This window comes from Vanessa tameamea, chromosome 25 (genome assembly GCF_037043105.1).
Source record: "Vanessa tameamea isolate UH-Manoa-2023 chromosome 25, ilVanTame1 primary haplotype, whole genome shotgun sequence".
Classification (NCBI taxonomy): Eukaryota; Metazoa; Arthropoda; class Insecta; order Lepidoptera; family Nymphalidae; genus Vanessa; species Vanessa tameamea.
In genome coordinates this window covers 6,418,801-6,439,227 of record NC_087333.1, presented here as the reverse complement: position 1 = coordinate 6,439,227, position 20,427 = coordinate 6,418,801, and the positions used below count along the sequence as shown (strand labels likewise).

The following is a 20,427-nucleotide window of genomic DNA, read 5'->3' as shown; positions in this document are numbered from 1 at the left end:
TTGTAGGTGCCAAAAATATAATAATTATAAAATTTCGTTTGATCGGTAGTTAATAACAAATGTCTTCGGTTTTTTTTCCGATTTGATGAAATGACTGAGAATAAAAAAGAATGAATGAACACAAGAGTGGAACATTCTAGCAATATTCCCGAACGACACAAACCTGCACGTGCTCGCGACCTCACTCCCCCCGCGGGGCGCGCTCGCGGCGCACGCGTGCTTTGCGGGCGGCGCGCCGTGCTCGCACGTGTGCGTCCAGACGCGCAACGGGAACACTTCTGGGCATCGCTGTGTGTGCTCGCCCGGATTCAAGATGGTGAACGGAGACTGCTTGGAAATTATACACTGTCGCTCCGACGAGTTGTACTGCCACAGGAGCAATCAGTGCTTCCTGAAGACTGCGAAATGTGATGGGGTCAAGGATTGCAAGTATGGGGAGGACGAAGAAGGGTGCGCTGGTAAGAAAATTGTTCATTTTAATTCAACGGTCATGTAAATTATGTTAAAAGTTATTAACGGCAAGTGCCCAGTAAAATATTTAATATTGAAATAAAAAAACAAAGTGGTTTACCACTAAAATTTTATTTTATTTTTCAGCACCCGTAACACAGTCTCCACTATTTTGTAAACACGATCAAACGAACTGCCACGGTGTCTGTATATCGAAGAACGATGTTTGCAAAGGAAATACAATCGTGGGTGAGTTGTCGAGTAAAATATTACAGCAGCTTACTAAGAAATTATATATCGTATTTATAATAATTTACAAATTATTATTGTATTTTAAAAACCATTTAATGTTCACGATTTTCAATGTTTATTATCGGACCGACGTTGTTGTCTAGCTAGAATGAGGAAACTCACATACACGTGGTGTGTGTGACACATCATTGCACTCTAGTTTTGTGAATGGTTTTGGATATTGGATATATGATATGGTTTCTTGGATATGTGCTCAAAAGCCTTAACAATAAAGTGTTTGACTCGCGCTGCAGTGCCTTGCGCGCAGTGGGAGTGGCCGTGCACGTCGGGCGCGCTGTGCGTGTCGCGCACGCTGGCGTGCGACGGGCGCGCCGACTGCCCCGACGGCTCCGACGAGAGCCCCGCCGCCTGCGACACCGGCACCTGCTTCCGCACCGAGTTTATGTCGGTATCTCCCGATATCCTTAACTGTATCATTCACAAATGCTATCAAGTTGTGGACCTTTCCTTTCCACCGATAAGGAACGGGACTCGTAAAAATTAAGTCGTCGTCTTTACCGACTTCGGCCATAGCGGCTAATGTCAAGGGAGACGAGTCAACTACGCAGGACATATTATAGTGTTTGCGGAAACACAGATGCACTCTCTTTTCCTTCCCTCTCACAATCCGATGGGACGGCAAATCGGACACGACCGGGAGGAGCTTTATTTATTTTAACTTTTACGTGAAATATGTATATTTTGATTTTGATATTTAAACCATCATATTTGGCAGACAGAACTTTTTGTAGTATTCTATGTCGACACTGTCAATCGTATACCTGATTATATTGTACATAACTTGATGTGATTCATTTACCAGGTGCGGATCTGGCAACTGCATCCCAATCACTTGGCACTGTGATGGTGGGGAAGACTGTGCTGACGGTTCTGACGAAATTAATTGTGGTGAGAACATTTCAGATATCTATAGAAATATAGTTAGTGTGAAGTGCAACTTAAAATTAATAGTAAATTTTCTAGGCTGTTCATTAAAAAAAAATGTTAAAAAGATTTATATTAAATGACTCAACCCTGTGACATGTGGTAGTCAAATTTGAAAAAAAAATTAAAGCAGATCTACGTTCATAAATGTCCCATTTCTAGAATTTCATCCGATAGTGCAGGTTTCCTAAAAATATTTTTCATCATCGTCATCACAGCTCAATATCTAATTTGGGGGTTGGCAAGTCCTTTTATCCACCAACCCGCATTGGAGCAGCGTGGTGGAATCTGCTCCATACCTTCTCCTCAACGGGAGAGGAGGCCTTAGCCCAGCAGTGGGAAATTTACAGGCTGATTATGTTTATGTGTAAGTCCTTTTAATTTGTTGTCGCAGGTTACCAATTAAATTACTTTGTTCCAGAGAGCAATGAGTATCTTTGTCCAGAGCATTTGTTCCAATGCAAAAATAACACTTGCATAGATTTGTCCAAGCGTTGCGATGGCAAGTATGACTGTGAGGATCATGATGATGAGGATGACTGCGACATTTCGGAGTTGTTTGAAGAGTCGGTGAGTTCTCAGTGGAAGTTTTCTTTGGAAAATAGATGATTTTGTTAGCTACTAGTACGAATACCTAAAATCGAATGTATATTTACATTGTGGCCGAGGGCTGAAGCCCCGGATGTCCTCTAAATCTGGCTCTGTTATTTACAAAGACCTAATATTTTAAATTATTTTGGAAAATAAAAAACTTAACAATGTTAATTGTATTGCGGAGTCCTAAGGAAGTAAAAAGTGAAATATCTTCAAATGCGTGAAGTTACGAGTACCACATCAAGTTGATAACATCGTCTATGTGCAAAATTAATTTGAGAGTACTTCGAACGCCCAATCGCCTGAAAAACTATTTGAGTAAAAGTTTTTTGCATACACAGGAAAACCTGCTGACGTGTATGCCATGGGAGTACGCGTGCGAACACAACAGCAGCATCTGTTTGCCCATGACAGCTCGGTTAGATATATTAAACAATCTACTTAATTTTATATGTTGAATAAGCATGGATGTATTCTTATCTTTTTTCTCGTATGTCAAGAAGGTCAAGCTAGTAAATTTGAACATCCCCAGAGTATCTGGGGAATAGGCGACTTGATGATTTATGGTGTAAACCCCAGACTTGCTAATAAATACTTGTTGGGTTTATGTTACGTGAAATTCTTCATTAATTTTTATTTTTATTTTTATATAGGTATGTACTTACTAATGTACTTATTTAAGTCGTCAATGTGAATAATTATTATGTATGTAAAAATTGAGGTTTGGAGTAATTGAAATAAAGTATACTGTAACAAGCCCCAGGGCCTCAATTCCAGTAACATATTGACACTTTATCGCTATCGAATCCAGGACTAGCCTTAACCATATATGCCCCCAGGGCTGGACATGCATTCGACCTTTTACATGACCAGGTTCGGTCTGGGAAGGTCCAAGTCGGCCCTTAGAAAACTCAATGTTTTCTAAGTAACGACTTTTTTTTGTTCTTAGCGAACGTAATTGCAACGAGTCGAGGACCGCTGGACTCTAAAGATATGTATAAAGCATTGAGTTTATTTAAGAGGCAGGAGATACTAGATCTCGGCCCCGCCCAAATTTGGCGCCTTGGGCCGTCGCCCCATGGCGCCACTCCCTAACGCCGGCACTGATCGAATCTGAACTGTGTTGTTTAGCCGTTTTCCTATTCTACTATTCCTTCATACACAATTCGACAAACTTCGACTATTCAATCCAAATTGCTTTTCTGATCCAATTTTTTACAAGCACTTTTAAACTATATTAAGCCACCACTATCACCGGTTCAGAATGTAGATTCTACCGAGGAGAACCGGCAAGGAAATCAGTACTAGTCTTTTTCAACATTTAAAATACAAAATTTATACAATTATATAATACAATTATATATATTCTATATAATCCTTTATTGCAGGCTGGACATAACTAATGTCAATAATTTAAAAGAGATACCTACGTACTATGTAATCGTTGTTGGCAAATGACAGATGCAACGGAAAGGTGGACTGTCCGGGCGGAACGGACGAGACCGGCTGCTACCTGCACTGCTTATTGTACAGGGAGATTCACTATTCCTGCAAGCAGGAGTTAATGTGCTTATCACATCGCCGCTGGTGTGATGGACATACGGACTGTGGGGACGGCTCCGATGAAACCGCGGAGGCGTGCGCGATGAGTTAGTATATTTTTATATCATAGGTAGGCGGACGGGCATACGGGTGGGTCGTCTGATGATGAATGGTCACAACTATCCATATCCATCCATATAAATATTAATCATTTCTTTTATCACCAATGCACCACCAAAGTTGCCAACTTAGTTGTCATATCGCTTGTGTATGTAGTTACATTGACTCATCCACCCTTTAAGTCGGTACTCAGCAACAGTAACTGTTGCTGTATGATAAATATATCATGACTTGGTAGTAATTAACCAGACGAGCTAGCACAAAGCCCTTCCATCAAGTTATATTTAATAATAATAATAACAATCTTTTGCCCAAAGGCTAAGAAATTTGAGCTTAACAATTTTGAAAACCATACAAAAGGTATTATCATAGATGTTCCCAACGAAAGATGCTTACTGGAGAACATACATCCATAAAAAAGTTTTGTGATCTCTTAGTATACAGATATTCTGGCTCACTGGCAATTAACGGAAGGCCTATATATTTATTCTATCAAAGCAGGGACTATTTATTTATTCGATCAAATTAATTGGGACATCTGATAAAGTCACGCACATAGATATTGGTACTGTGGATTCACATAAGTTAAACGGTGACTCGGACGTCGTTTCCTCTACCTATAATAGTTACTAATAATATTGTTTATCGTCCGTAGTGAACAAAACCCTGCCCGTCGACTCGTCCCACCAAGTGGAGAGTTGCAGTAAGGGCTACCGCTGCGACAGCGGGCAGTGCGTGGAGTGGACGCGCGTGTGCGACCGCGTGCGCGACTGTGCGGACGGCTCCGACGAGGAGAGACTCTGTGGTAAAGCTATCTTCATTTATTATTGTACAAAGTACTCAGCCCATATTAAAATGTTTTTTTTGTTTATCAGCGAAATAATTATAGGAATAAATTTAAGTGAATTTTCCCTTAAGAGGTGTTAATGTATTTATGTATAAAATACTCGCATTTATATAGAAACACGAAATGCTGCCACAATGGCTGGGGCAATCGAGGGTTTACGCTAATCATAGTGGTTATAATATGTACAATTACTAAAGGGAAGTTATACATGATCACAGAAAGTCCGTGCACGCGGGACACGTGTGAGCACTCGTGCCAGCCCAGCCCACGCGGCCCGCACTGCACGTGTCCTCACGGGTACACCGTGAACGGAAGCAAGTGTCACGATGTGGACGAGTGCGCTCTGAGCACGTGCTCGCAGGTGTGTCACAACTTGCCCGGTTCCTTCGTGTGCTCATGCCACGCGGGGTACGCACTCAGGTAGGTGTTTTTGATAAATTTTCTGGTTTTAATATTTTTATATACCAACGTCAATTTATATTAAAAGCTTTAGATCTTACCATCAAGACTTTAAGGATGAATCAATATATTGTTACGTAAATCGAAACTTTTTCGAATATAGAACAATATTCCAGAATGAGAGACTTGTTTCGATCATATAATTTATTCCTTTCCATTTTACTTGCGGTCCGTGCAGCGTGTACGCTGCATGGAAAAGCTTTTGCATACTTGCGTCCAGCCAGCTAACGTGCTCAGTTAACATGAGGATGCATTTTAGTTCATCGCTACCATTGAAGTTATTGAGACAAGTGTATTAGCATTAATTTTATTTTATTGTTTTTATGTATAAAAAATATTACCAGTAGTATTAATTCGATTTCAATAGTTGTTCCATTTTACGTTGTTAATTGTCTACATCCGGTTTTGACTAAACTAATTTGTATTTTAAATTAAATCAAAACTGATTTTTTGCTACATTGGGAGGAGGGGCTAGTAAATGTTTTCGAGCAAAGAACAATTTTTGTATAAGTTTTGATCGTGAAACGCTTCAGGGTGAAGAAATTATTGATCGTGAGGAAAGTTTTTATTTTATTCCAACACAAGCAAGTGCTTTAATTATAAACACAATTTAATCACATAACAATTCAGCTGTGTTTGTGTGGACCATCCGAAGATCAGCATTCTATGTCTTCATTAATTCTAACTAGATCCGATCGTCGTTCCTGCAAAGCTGTTCGCGGCCGTCTCTCCGTGCTCTATACCAAAAGGAGTTCCGTGTGGTCCATGACCAATCACATCCACAGCCTACAGTATCACGACAAGGATGATAAAGAGATCAGCGATATTGATATTGCTGTCATGTAAGATGTGTGATTTTTTTTTATTTATTATTAAATTCTGTTCGACTTGCTGCGGCTAATGATTTACAGACTGAAGGTAATTTACTAAATATCCACAAAACATTATATTGAAGCCCAAATACTCTGCTCTGCTGAACAGATTTCAGTTTAAACTAAACTGGGTAGGTAGGCTTCAATGTAATTTTTTGCGGAGATTTCGTAAATGACTTTCATGTTAAGATTCTTTAGTATAGAATTAATTCAACTCATTCAATTGCTAGTTTTATACGGCTAAGAGGTCCTGATTTAAAATGATTTATAATAAAATATCAAGTTCTTTTGACGTCACAAATTTGGGAGGCTGTAGCTCGCTGTATTTACGCTTTGACCTGTCTATCTTTGCGAACACAGGTATCAATCATTACTACGACCAAAAACATAAAACTATAAACTTTTAATTACTTCGCCCTAATTATTTTTAAATTCATTTTATTTCTGTTATTAAGTATCATATAAATATTTTTTTTCGAACTATCAACGGAAACCGAAGCTGTATTTCAGGAGTGGGAAAATGTACGTAGCATCAAGTCAAATGGGTAAGCTGGTCGAGGTGAACTTACATGACAAAGGATCAGAATTTGGTGTGATCACAAACGTCGGAGTTCCTACAAAGGTATGTTTTTCGTCTGATTGAAGGCAATTTACTACAAACAGCATTATGTTATGTTATTATATTATGTTATTATATTATGTAGTATGGTTTGAAGGATGAGGATGAGATTTAAATATAGACACAGGGTACATAACGGGTGGCGCATTGGCGCTTATTATCTTTTATTTCTTACGACACTAAAGAGCATGTGCGGTATTGACCATTTATCATCTGAATGAGGCTGCTTTCTATTATAGGGTTTAGGGGCTGAGACTTTTTAATAAAGAAATTCAAATAGATTTTTCTTAAGGCAACCGTCGATATAGAAGTTGGATCAGGACTGACTGGCTGGCGGTTAAAATATGAAGACGTTAAGATTATATTATATAATGATGAGTAGGCATTAAAGGGTCCAAGGGACTGTTATAACATTTCGCTATAAATTAAGAACAATGACAAATTTACAACGTAACGATGACAAGAAATAAAATTTATTTTAAAACGACATGTAAATTTAAACAATAACAAAAATTTAGTTTAAATATTTTTTATGAAACCATATTTAATAGAAAGGGCCAAAGAGGAAGAGAGAAAAGGGTCGCCTGCAAAGGGCACAACGCATTTTTTTTTTTATATTAGAATTGGCAAAACGAGCAGGAAGCTCACCTGATCGAAAGTGACTACCACCGCCCATGGATATCTGCAACACCGGGGGGCTTGCAGATGCGTTGCTGGCCTTTCAGGAAGGAGTACGCTCTTTTCTTAAAGGTTCCCAAGTCGTATCGGTTCGGAAAAACCGCCGGCGAAAGCTGGTTCCACAGAGTGGTTCCAGTCCTTACGTGACGATTTCGGCCAGTATCACTTTACTGTAAGCAGTGTAAAAGAACTTGAAAAACTTTGTGAACTTATATGTTCTCCCTTATGCCAGCAGTTACACTGGCTCACTCACATTTCAAGCCGGAACATAACAACGCGGTAGAATATAATGATGAGTGAGTGGTACCCAGGCGGGCTAGCACAAAGCTCACCGGCCAAGCGCTAGTCGCACATGAGGATTCCGTACTATGAAACGGCAAAAAAATCATGTCTGTTGTATGGGAACCCGCTTAAATATTTATAGTATTTGTTGTTATAGCGGCAACGGACCTACATCATCTGTGAAAATTTCAACTGTTTAACCATCCCGGTTCATGAGATACAGCTTGATGACAGACGGACAGCGGAGTTTCAGTAATGGGGTCCAAACTCGAAAAAGTAACTTGAATCGCATTTTCCATGGACGGGTTCTTTGAACAATTCAGTTTTAAAGTATTGTTACATGTCAGTGAATTTATATATCAGACATAATTAAATTACCTTGTCTGAGATATTCTTGGAGAATCTTGCAGATTTAATTGGTGGTAGAGCTTTGTGCAAGCCCGTCTGAGAGATACCACCAACTCATTAGATATTCTACTACCAAACATCAATACTTAGTATTGTTGTGTGTGGGTGTGCCAGTGTAACTACAGCCACCAGGGACATAACATCTCAGCTCCCAAGGTTAGCGCATTGATGTGACCTAAGGAATGGTTAGTAATACTTACAGCGTCAATGTCTATGGGCGTTGGTGACCACTTACCATCAGATGGCCCATTTGCCCGCCGTCCGCCGACCTACTATTTATATATATATATATAAAAGATTTTAACAATTTCATGTATATGGTGGGAAATTTCTCTGAAGCTTCTCTAAAATCTACGTCGTGACCGTGTGTAGTGTAGTTATACTACAACATAGCTGATTGACTACAATTAACTCTTACCTGAATGTGTCAGGTGTCAGCGGATTGGGTGACAGGTAACGTGTACTTCAGCGACGGTCACGGCCACGTGCGCGTGTGTCACTTCCGGCGCCGGCGGTGCGCGCACGTACTACAGCTGCCTTCCGTGGCAAAGGTGAGGCCGATTATAAGTTAAGTTTTAACTTCAATTGTATGTTTTATATTATTGGATTGAAGAAGAAGACTACTTAAAAAAAACTATAGTAAAATATAACTTAAATAATTACGAAATCCTTATTTCGTCGTTCTCTAATTTGATAAATAACTAACTAATAACTTTATCAAAAACTTTGAGAATTATGGTTTACAGATTACTGTATCTTTCATTACCCCAAGATCTGGTATTATATTCTAGTATATTCTAGTATGTTCTATTTGTTAAATATTTAGCCCTTACTACTTCGTACTTTCTTGACTCGTAACAAACAAAGCTTACTTATTAAGTTATTTTAAGGATAACTGATGATATTAACTTGATTTTTACTTAAGTAATAAAAAACTGGTGACCATCAGGTGACCGCCTTGGTAGTGGACCCGGCGAACTATAAAATGTTCTTCTGCGTCAGTGAGGGAACAGAAGCCATCGTCCGATCTGCCTCTCTCTCAGGCAAGAATGTATCAGACCTGACTTCAGTGGCAAGCTGTTCTGGTCTCGCTGCTGATTCCTTCTCCAAGATTGTGTACATCGCAAGTGATCCTTCAAGTATAATGCAAGTGGATTATGATGGTAAAGTGATGTTAGTAGTTGTCAAAATACCTCACTATTAGTTAATTCTAAATATTCTAAACTCAAACTCTAACACTGGACGCGAAAAGCGATTGCAGAGAATACTAAAATTTTCTAAACTAGATAATTACATCTTAACAATTAATTATCTGTTACAGGATGACGATCTTCTCCAATAATCCCACCATCCATTCTCCCCAACATCTCGCGCTGTTCGAAGATCACCTGTACCTCCTCAGTGGCACCCATCTAATTCGCTGTCTACTGTTCAGCTCGAAGACTTGTAGCCCCTACAGCCACTTACCTAACGGCACCGCATTCGTGATCCAGCACGAGAGCGTTCAGAGAGATGACGTCCACGATGACTGCGAAACGATCACATGTTCCAATATTTGCGTGATGGAGTCAATGGGTCCACAGTGCGTTTGTCACGACGGGACCTGGACTAGTGATGGGACGTGTCCACCGGTCGAGGATAGTGAAGTGAGTTGTTAATAGAAATATATTTTTATTTGTACGTCGTGTTTTTGCCGGCAAAGTAATCAGAGCATTTTTTGGACGCCGTCTGGTACAATGGTCTCCTTGCCCTAGAGGGAACAAAGTTTTCTTGGATTTAGACCTAGTAATACTCTTGCGAGGAAACTTGCCAAGGATGTGAAGGTCTATGGGATCGTTTTTACAAACGCATCTGCTGACCTTCCCGAGTCGAGTACCGCTTTTAACTACGTGAAACTTGCCTCAGGGGAAGAGGCACGGTGACGGCCTTTTCCCCTATTCACGAGGCTTTATAACTGTTGCACGACAAGCCATATGCTGGTCATCAACCAATCAACCTCAGCAAGCATTCCCAAAAGAAGGTCGATATCAAATAGACCGACTTAAATTAAAATAGGCGAATATGTGGTGAAACATAAATTTAGAATATTATAGATTAAATTGACTTGCAGTGAGCTTTTCATATTACATATAGTTTATATTTCCATTGAAAACTTACTTTGTCTCCGAATATTTTCGGTGTGTCTAGCTGGCGCGGTTCGAAGGTGTGGTGGTAGGAATGAGCTCTACACGTGCATTGCCTGTTGTGGTGGTGACGTTGGTAGTGGTTCTCTTCGCTCTTTACGTGTGTCTGTTCGTGCGTCGGCTCACAAAGAAGAAAAATGCAGCAAACTATATGCAGTGAGTTTATAAGAACATGTAATTCGGTTGGACAAAAAAACTAATAATTTTAATCAACTTATTTGTTATATGATCTATAAAAATACTTTATCTCTAAATAAATAATGACTTCTAGCGTTTAGTTCTATACTTTATGGTGTTTGGACCGCTTTCGGTCACGATGTAGTCGTTTTCAAGAGACACTAGTTCGGTCTATGAAACGAGCTTCCGAAGAAGAATATAATTTTCATTGGCTAAATAATTTTGCATGTCGGATTCGTCTCGATAAGGTCTAGCCGCGTACATTGAGCAATGAGGTGCGAGTATTTTTTTCCATAGGAGTTTGAGTTCAATTTTTCATAAAAAATCAAGTACGGCCGTAAACAATGCGCACTGTCATAATCTCACAAAACCGATAATCACAAAAACGAACATATTTTTGTATCCCATTGCAGAGTGCGGTACCAGAATACTACGGACGGAATGACCCATCTGTCAAACCCCATTTTAAATATGCCGGAAGCCGGTTACATTATCAAGTGGGTGGTATTTATTTTATTATTAATAAAAAATGTATAAGCTCAACAGATGAAGGACAATTGCGGTTTAATTGAATAGATAAATAAAGTCGTCATTTATCTGTCGCTCCCAAAATATAGACCCTTACGAAATTATCAGAAAAACTTGGGGTAGTGTTGTCAAATTTTACTTCAAGTCAAGCTTGTTAGCAAAAGTTACAATGAAAGGAACCCGTCTAATTAAAACTCGTGTTATTTATTTTTTCAAATATATGTAAAGAAAAAATGTATTATTCTTTAATTTGAATTCCGCGCATCAACCGTCATCGAACGCGCAGTGACATGACAACTAATTTATAAAAAATATAATTATGAAAAATATTATCAATCTCGTAATTGTATAAAGTAAAGTATAAAGTATCTTGTGATTTAGGAACAGACATTGTTAATAAATAAACATTAAATGTCGTTTCTCTTTTTACAGGTATGTAAATATTATTTTTGTAAAAATTCGTAGGTAAATACAAAATTTTATTTTATTCTTTCTTATTGTAAAATTATCCAAATAAATCTCTTTTTACAGAGAAACTCAATTGTGTTTCATTAACTGTGTCGTCCTAATAAAAAGAATACAAGAAAAAATCTTATAAAACGACATTTATTGTAAAAAAATGGAGTCGTTGAAGTTTACATTTGAAATTAAACCATCAATAGACGGAAAGTCAAACTATATCGCCATAACCGCAATTGCCACAAAAGATGGAAAAGTTTTCGTTATGCCTGAAGAATATCAAGCAGTATCACTTCACAAACATATCCAAACCTCGAAAACCTTCTTTACCGTGAAAAATACATTAAAGAAAAGATATCAAACTAGAAGTGTTTGGATAAAAACAACACAGGATATACTACAAACATATTTTGATGAGGATGGAAACATGATGTTTCAGGATCAATTTTTAGAGGAAACTACCCAAGAACAAATGACTATTGGTAGTAAAAGGTGTTCAGAAGATCCCATAGTGAAAATTTTGGAAACGTTTGTTAAAAGTCAACAAGACAAAGAAAAACAAAGTATTAAAAATTTAGCTGACAAGTTTGTGATTGGAAAATTTGATGGTAAAAGTTCGAATGCACACCAGTGGATGGAAGTATTTGAAAAAGAATGTACAAGGTTTAGTATCGTAAAAGAAGAAGAAATGATTGAAATCTTCAGATTATTTCTTGAAAAATCATGCACTGATTGGTATTCTTCCATGATGATGAAACTTAGCTTACATTCCGAGTGGTCAAAATGGAAATCATGTTTTTTGGAAACATATGCTAATAGAGGTTGGACTGCTAGTAAGTATGCTTTATCTTACAAATACCAATCAGGATCTTTACTAGAATATGCAGTAAAGAAAGAAAAACTTTTACTAGAGGTAAGAAAAACAATAGATGAAGGGACTCTTATTGATATCATTGCTGCCGGCTTACCAGATTTTATAACAGACAAAATCAACAAAGACCAAATCGTAGAAACAAAAAATTTGTTTAGTGAACTTGGAAAATTAGAACATTTAGTTTCAAGAAGAAAATTTATTAAGAAGAAAGAAGATACTAAGCCAGAGAAAAAAAAATGTAGCATTTGTGAAAAATTAAATAAAGGCGTACGCTATCATTCAGAAGATTCTTGCTGGTTTAAAACAAATTCAAATACTGAAAAAGATAAAAAGCAAGTAAAGCTCGTTAATAATTCAGAATTGGAATGTGAATTGCAGTGTGGAGATCCAAAAAACTAATAGTACCGCCATTGATCAAAGTGAAATTAGTACTGAATAAAAATGTTGAAGTGTCTGGAATCTATGACTCTGGGTCTAACGTTTCGTTAATAAATTCTAAATTGTTAAAAATAAAAAATAAGGAAACCAGTCATTGCAACAATACTAATTTAAAAACGATTAATGGCGTTAAAAAGGCAAATGGAGTAATAACACTTGATATAGCCATCTTTGATGTGGAAAAAAAAATGAATGTTTTCGTAATAGACAAGGAAAATTTCGATTATGATTTTTTAGTGGGTCTTGATTGTATAAAAGAATTTTACCTAGTTCAAAACGAAAACTTAAAAATTACGCAGAAATTACCTATAAAAAGAAGTGAAATAGTTTCCAAGGAAACAGACAAAATAGATATAGTCTCTAAAGAGATTAAATATGATAATTTAATAAACTTCAATGAAGACATACTTGAAGAAAAGTTCAAAATTTGCATAAATCATTTAGACTTTCAAAAACAGGCCATGATTGATAAATTAATTTCGAAATATAAGTCTGTGTTTGCAAAGGACAAATATGACATAGGACAGGTAACAGGTTATGAAGCACACATTGATCTACTTATAGAAAAATATTGCTCCAAAAGACCATATCGTTGCACAATAGAAGATAAGAAGGAGATTGAAGATCAAATTGCAAAATTATTGGAAAGAAATATAATAGAAGAATCATATAGCCCATTCGCAGCACCAGTCACATTAGCTTATAAAAGAGATGAAAACAAAAGATCAAGATTGTGCATCGACTTTCGAGACTTAAATAAAATTGTTGTGCCTCAATCACAACCATTCCCTCTTATTGACGACCTAATACTAAAGACGAGAGATTGCAAGTTTTTCTCAACGCTGGACCTAAACTCAGCGTTTTGGTCAATTCCTTTACGTATCACAGATAGACACAAAACTGCGTTTGTGACGCAGGAGGGACACTATCAATGGACCTGTTTGCCATTTGGTTTGAAAACCTCCCCAGCTATATTTCAGAGAATAATGTGTAATATAATACGGAAACACAAGCTTGGAGATTTCGCAGTATGTTTCATAGATGATATTTTAGTTTTCTCAGAAACTTTCTCGGATCATATCAGATATTTGGAAAAACTCTTTGAAGCAATAAAATGCGAAGGCTTAAAACTAAAATTCTCTAAATGCACATTTGCAGCTGATACAGTTAAATACTTGGGTCACATAATACAAAATAATTCAGTCAGACCACTGAAAGATAACTTAATATCAATAAAAAACTTCCCGACTCCTAAAACTCAAAAGAATGTGAGGCAATTTTTGGGAAAAATAAATTTTTATCATAAATATGTGCCAAATATAGCCATTAAATTGGAACCATTGCATAACCTTTTGAGAAAAGGACAAACCTTTGACTGGACTGATGCATGTCAGGAGTCATTTAATGAAATGAAACAAATATTATGTTCTCAACCGATATTAACAATCTTTGACCCAAACCTACCTATTCATATATACACAGATGCTAGTATATTAGGAGTAGGAGCAGTACTAAAACAACCACAAAATAACAATGAAGAAAAACCAGTAGCGTACTTTTCGAAAAAATTGACTGAAGTACAGAAAAGGAAGAAAGCCATCTATCTGGAATGTCTGGCAATTAAGGAATGTGTAAAGTATTGGCAACATCTATTGATAGGTCGGAAATTCACTGTATTTTCTGATCACAAACCATTGGAAAATATGAACATAAGATCTAGAACAGACGAAGAATTAGGAGATCTAACATACTACTTATCACAATATGATTTCGAAATTAAATATTCGCCAGGAAGATACAACATTGAAGCTGATTGTCTAAGCAGAAACCCGGTACTTGGGCCAAATGAAAACTCAGAGGAACAGTTAAAAGTAGTTAATATAATAACACTAGAAGATATTCTAAAAGACCAGGTTAATAATGAATATATACAATGCAGAAAAAACAAGTTAATGAAAAAACAAAATGTTTACTACAAAAAAGTAAGGAAGAAAGAAAAAATTATTATATCAGAGGAATTTAGCATAGATTTCATGAAAAGTGTACATACAGATCTGGGGCATATAGGAATTAAACAAATGCAGAGAATGATTAGCTCAGTGTATACAGCAGAAAATATGACTAAAAACATAAAAAAAATCTGTGAAAGTTGTACAGTATGCTTAAAGAATAAATCAAGAGGACAAATTAAATATGGGTTGATGTCCCACTTGGGTCCCGCCACAAAACCTTTTCAGATATGCTCTATTGATACCATTGGAGGTTTCGGAGGTTCCAGATCAACAAAGAAATATTTACATCTTTTATTAGATCATTTTACCAGGTACGCGTATATTCTAACATCAAGTACTCAAAATGCTAATGACTTCATTAAATTAATAAGAAACTGTACAGAAAGTGATGGTATTGAATTAATACTATCAGACCAATACCCAGGTATCAATTCTAAGGAATTTAAAAGATTTTTGGATGAAAAAAATATTCCCATAATTTTTACAGCAGTGAATTCTCCTTTTTCAAATGGCTTAAATGAGAGATTAAACCAGACATTGGTTAATAAAATCCGGTGCAAGATAAACGAACATGACACTAAAATGGCATGGACGACTATAGCCCACAACTGTGTGCAAAAATACAATGAAACGGAGCATACTATTACTGGATATGCTCCTAAATACCTACTTTATGGTACAGATGTTACGATTTTGCCAAATGAGCTGAAACAGAAGAAGACTGACCATGATTTAATCCAGGCTAGGGAAAAAGCTTTAGAAAATACAATCAAATCACATAATTATAACAAGAAAATTTACGATAAAAATAGAAAACATATAGAGTTCAAAGTCGGTGATATTGTTTTTATAGAAAATGGAAATAAACTGAATCGAAAGAAGCTTGATGAATTGAAACTTGGACCGTACAAAATTTTACAAAAAATTTTAAACTCAATTTACAAAATAAATATTGAACATAAGAGATCAGAGTCCACTTTTTTCCACATTTCAAAGCTAACACCAGCTCCTATCTACGATTAAAGACCGTGCATGAAAAAACATCTTCACCTGACTTTCTTTACGGAGGGGGGGAGATGTAAAGAAAAAATGTATTATTCTTTAATTTGAATTCCGCGCATCAACCGTCATCGAACGCGCAGTGACATGACAACTAATTTATAAAAAATATAATTATGAAAAATATTATCAATCTCGTAATTGTATAAAGTAAAGTATAAAGTATCTTGTGATTTAGGAACAGACATTGTTAATAAATAAACATTAAATGTCGTTTCTCTTTTTACAGGTATGTAAATATTATTTTTGTAAAAATTCGTAGGTAAATACAAAATTTTATTTTATTCTTTCTTATTGTAAAATTATCCAAATAAATCTCTTTTTACAGAGAAACTCAATTGTGTTTCATTAACTGTGTCGTCCTAATAAAAAGAATACAAGAAAAAATCTTATATATATTTATCTAATGTTAGATACCTATGTGAAAAAAAATATATTAAAGTAATAATTAATAATTTAATTCTAATTGTTTCCTTTTTTTCAGCGGCATGGGACATGAATTTGTAAATCCACTACAATTCGTAAGAAACATGTGGCAAGAGTCCTTCCATAAGAAATCGAAGCCTATTGTGAGTTAATTGCTATAAATTTTATGATAATTATTATTATTTTTTTTAGGAATATAACAATCAGTAAAAAGTAGTAAAATTGTCTATGTCTAAATCTCTTTCTAAGTTTTTGAAGCCGCTACTATTTATATCGACTTTAATTTTAGTTCCAAAGTTCCGATATTCCACACGCCATTTGTTCGCAAATCCATAATGAACATCATAGATTATATTGACCAATGATGTCGCGTCAATTCACTGTCAAAGTTGTTTATTTTGCTTCACATCTCTCGTGATTGTAATATACTATAATTACTATATCCTCTAGTCATAAAAATGAATGGCCGCACCGAAAACAAAAACAGCGACAAGCTTAGCCTAAATTTGAACTGGTTCTAATCCCGGATCCAGCATTGTGCAATATCATAAACTATAGGACCTTATTATAATAAACGAAAAAGCTAAAATTTCACGTAACAAGTTTTTTTTTTCAGGGCACATCAGGTTTGTCATTTGATACACATCAAGATCTCTCCGATACAGAGTCTGATTTAGATGTGAGAGAAAGCAGAAGAATGATCAAAGAATAAATCTTTAATAATCATCTGGTCAGAATGTTGTAAATATATTATCAATACTAATAGTATAAATAATAAAAATTGTTTGTATGTCGAGATGATCTCCGGAACTAATGATCTAATTCTAAAAAAAATCACTGGTGGATAGCTATACTATTACTGAGTGATATAGGGTATACATTATATTTATAACTTGTCATTTTATTTGTTAATAAATTTAACCCTTGCGAAGCCGGGGAAGGTCGCTATGACATGCCAACAAATGGACGACTTGCGCTCAAATGTCAACGAGATTACGAGAATATAAACGAAACGTGTAGAGAGAAGATAATCGCTAAATAAAATCGCCATTGGTTTCCCTTTGGTTCAATCTCAGTATGATGGCTGAGGGTGTTACCACACCAATCGATCGATCGTCGCTCGATGTGAATAAATTGATGTTATTTTTAACTGTTCGTTAAAATATCGGATCAAACGGCAATTGATCAATTATTCTAGAATAATAGAGTACTAACAAATTTTCACTTTATCGCAATCGAATCGCAATTTAATCGTTGAAGTCTAGCCGTTTTCCTATATTACTTGCGATCCAATTGCGGTTCGGTCGAAATTGGCTCGGAATAAAATCGAATCGAATCGGAATGTATCGTAACTGTTTTAAATTATAGTGTAATTGACCCCCGTATTGATTAAAATGTATCGATAATTTGTTACAGTCGACGTCGACTCAATAATCAACGATCGATCGTTTGATGTTGTAACAAATCGTCGATCGACAGTAACGTGTTGGACGTCATTCATTGGAGTTAATATTAAATATTATTCATGTAATTTTCAAATGTTGTTCTACCATTTAATAAGAAATTTGATATTCAGCACGACCAATTCAAAATTACACATTTATTAATATAAAATTTAGTGCCATGGCTTCAATGAAACAATCTTTTTTCGTGTGGCAGTCAACGTGTTAACTTACTATTCGCCTATCGATCGATAGGTTTGAGAACACCCATATATACTTAAAAAAAATGATTAGGATTTTTTTTGTAATTTATTATTGTTTTAAGTTTACTGACTATGTAGAACACTTTTCGTTTAGTCCATTTGTTGGTAGGTCAGTGGTAATATTATATATGATATATGAATAAGCTAATACCAGTTGGTATTTGAGCTGAAAACTAACTGTTAAAATGAGTTAATTATGTAAGAGCATAATTAAAACTCTTTTGTTCATTAATACTGTAATTGTTTGTATTAAAATAAATAATAATAGTTTTGTTATTTATATAACTTTTCTTAATTAAGTACTCTTTCCAATGAGGAATAAAATATTTATAACAAATTAAAAAAATAAAGTCAAAATATGTACAGTAGTTGGAACTGGAATAGATTTGTTACATAAAGAACTTCTTTCTTGCTTCTATGTTTCCAATGTGGAATAAAAATATTCGTATTATTAAAAAAAAAAAAGAATAATATATATTTTAGAAATTTGTGAGTTCGATTTGTTTGTATAATTTATGTAGATATGCAATACAATTTATAATAGGTTGTTTTAACACAATACAAAATAATTTTAATTCTTCATTGTAAATTGTTCTTCATTGTGTGTTTTTAATATATATTTATTATTTTAGGCTCATCATTAATGATCAATGTACATAATTGCCAAATTCTGTGATATAATAAATGCTTATTCATAAAGTTTTGTTGTTTTTGGAGTTATAACTTATCAAATGGAGTTTATAACCTTCACATGGGGTATTATTTTGTCAGTGTGACTTTGTATTTTATTTATTTATTTATTTATTTATTTATTTATTTATTGGAAAAGTTACACCATCAACTTATCACTAAGCACTTAAAATTAATATCTGTTGGGTAATATACAAAGTGATACGTCTTTAAAGGTGTAAACAATTATTGTATAATTGCTTACAAATAATTTACTGAGGTATTAAAACACATCTGGACATTAGCAAGGAACAAAGGACAATAATATGAAAATAAAACAAGAATTTTAAGATCAATTATTTATTATCTAGTACATAAAAGTTAAGAATATTAGAACAAAAAAGAATAGTAATTTACTTCCATAATTTCTTGATAGACATGTTTTTCTCGGAATCCTTTTGCATCACCTTGGCTACGGCCATTTCAAAGTCTTCCTGTGTGACATGGACTCTGCGTTCTCTGAGAGCATACATGCCTGCTTCAGTGCACACTCCCTTCACCTCTGCACCAGATGCCCCTGGCATCAGCTCTGCTATTTTACGTAGATTAATACCTCTCGTAAGATTCATTTTACGAGAATGAATTTTCAGAATGTCTAAACGAGCTTCCTCATTTGGTGGTGGGAACTCAATCTTTCTATCAATACGACCAGGTCTCAATAGCGCCGGGTCAAGGATGTCAATACGATTGGTGGCCATAATTACTTTTATGTTCTTTGTTGCTTCAAATCCATCCAACTGGTTAAGAAGCTCTAACATGGTTCTCTGTACTTCAGAGTCACCTCCACTGCCAGACTCAATACGAGAGGAACCAATAGAATCAATTTCATCCATGAAAATGATAGATGGAGCATGCTCTCTAGCCATAACGAAGAGTTCTCTGACCATTCGACTTCCTTCACCAATGAATTTCTGCACAAGTTCAGAACCCGAGACTCGGATGAAGGTACACTCAGTGTGGTGGGCGACGGCACGCGCTAACAACGTCTTACCAGTACCCGGAGGACCATACAGCAGCACTCCTTTAGGCTGTGCAATACCCAATGCATCAAACAACTCAGGATGCTTCACAGGCAGTTCTATCACCTCTTTGATCTCTTTAATTTGCTTATCCAAACCTCCTACCATTTCATAAGTTGAATCTGGAACTTTTTCTACCATCATAAGGGACACTAAAGGATCGACTTTGTTTGGTAATATTTTATGAAGAGTGTAACTTTCGTTACGCAGAGCGACGCGGCAGTTCGCAGTAACATCATTTATATCAACGTTTTTGTCTAAATCTACTACGAACTTGCCTTCAGGATGAACTTTGACGAGTACCTTCTTTTTGTCCATTGGCTTCACGACTTCTCCGACATAGGAACCTTGTTCTTGCAGTAGTTGTAGTTCTTCACGTAACATGCGAACTTTAGCGTTGAGCTCATTACGCTGAGCTTGAAGACGTCGAAGATTTTGAGACTTTTCTGCTACAATTAATTGCAGTTCTTCAATTTTTGTTGTGTAGTACGGCCGAAATCCTTCACCCTTCACGGAGTCCACCTCCATTTTAGTAAGCGTCATGGTGATATTTCTCAGTTACATTAATTAAATCAACATATATATTTCAGTTGTTTGAATCGGCAATCATGAGATTATTAGACGACGCAGAATGAATTACAAGTATAAGAGGATAATGACAATGACAGCTATATTTTCCAAGTCACTGTGAGACCACAGAGTACATAATAA

The 20,427-nt window shown here is 35.8% G+C and overlaps 2 protein-coding genes across 2 annotated transcripts in view; one reads left to right on the top strand and one right to left on the bottom strand.

Moving 5' to 3' along the window:
- Window positions 1–17,609, top strand: part of LOC113396487 (vitellogenin receptor Yl) — a 35,500-nt gene extending 17,891 nt beyond the window's left edge. Inside the window, exons 19-36 of the mRNA XM_026634438.2 lie at window positions 141–458; window positions 598–699; window positions 996–1,146; window positions 1,565–1,650; window positions 2,108–2,256; window positions 2,622–2,698; window positions 3,742–3,929; window positions 4,598–4,747; window positions 5,008–5,209; window positions 5,938–6,090; window positions 6,631–6,742; window positions 8,539–8,658; window positions 9,057–9,280; window positions 9,429–9,753; window positions 10,295–10,446; window positions 10,881–10,964; window positions 16,322–16,406; window positions 16,880–17,609. Coding sequence (XP_026490223.2) covers window positions 141–458; window positions 598–699; window positions 996–1,146; window positions 1,565–1,650; window positions 2,108–2,256; window positions 2,622–2,698; window positions 3,742–3,929; window positions 4,598–4,747; window positions 5,008–5,209; window positions 5,938–6,090; window positions 6,631–6,742; window positions 8,539–8,658; window positions 9,057–9,280; window positions 9,429–9,753; window positions 10,295–10,446; window positions 10,881–10,964; window positions 16,322–16,406; window positions 16,880–16,975 — 2,774 coding nt within the window. The 3' untranslated portion in view covers window positions 16,976–17,609. The remainder of the gene's footprint in view (window positions 1–140; window positions 459–597; window positions 700–995; window positions 1,147–1,564; window positions 1,651–2,107; window positions 2,257–2,621; window positions 2,699–3,741; window positions 3,930–4,597; window positions 4,748–5,007; window positions 5,210–5,937; window positions 6,091–6,630; window positions 6,743–8,538; window positions 8,659–9,056; window positions 9,281–9,428; window positions 9,754–10,294; window positions 10,447–10,880; window positions 10,965–16,321; window positions 16,407–16,879) is intronic.
- Window positions 17,610–18,981: 1,372 nt separating this feature from the next.
- Window positions 18,982–20,404, bottom strand: LOC113396452 (26S proteasome regulatory subunit 8). Its single transcript, XM_026634388.2, has one exon. The coding sequence runs from the start codon at window positions 20,257–20,259 to the stop codon at window positions 19,051–19,053; it is 1,209 nt and encodes a 402-aa protein (XP_026490173.1). The 5' UTR covers window positions 20,260–20,404; the 3' UTR covers window positions 18,982–19,050.
- Between the last annotated feature and the right edge of the window lie 23 nt (window positions 20,405–20,427).

What these genes read in the sequence shown, in the direction of transcription:
- LOC113396452 (XM_026634388.2), bottom strand. Translation starts at nt 20,259, where the DNA reads ATGACGCTTACTAAAATGGAGGTGGACTCCGTGAAGGGTGAAGGATTT.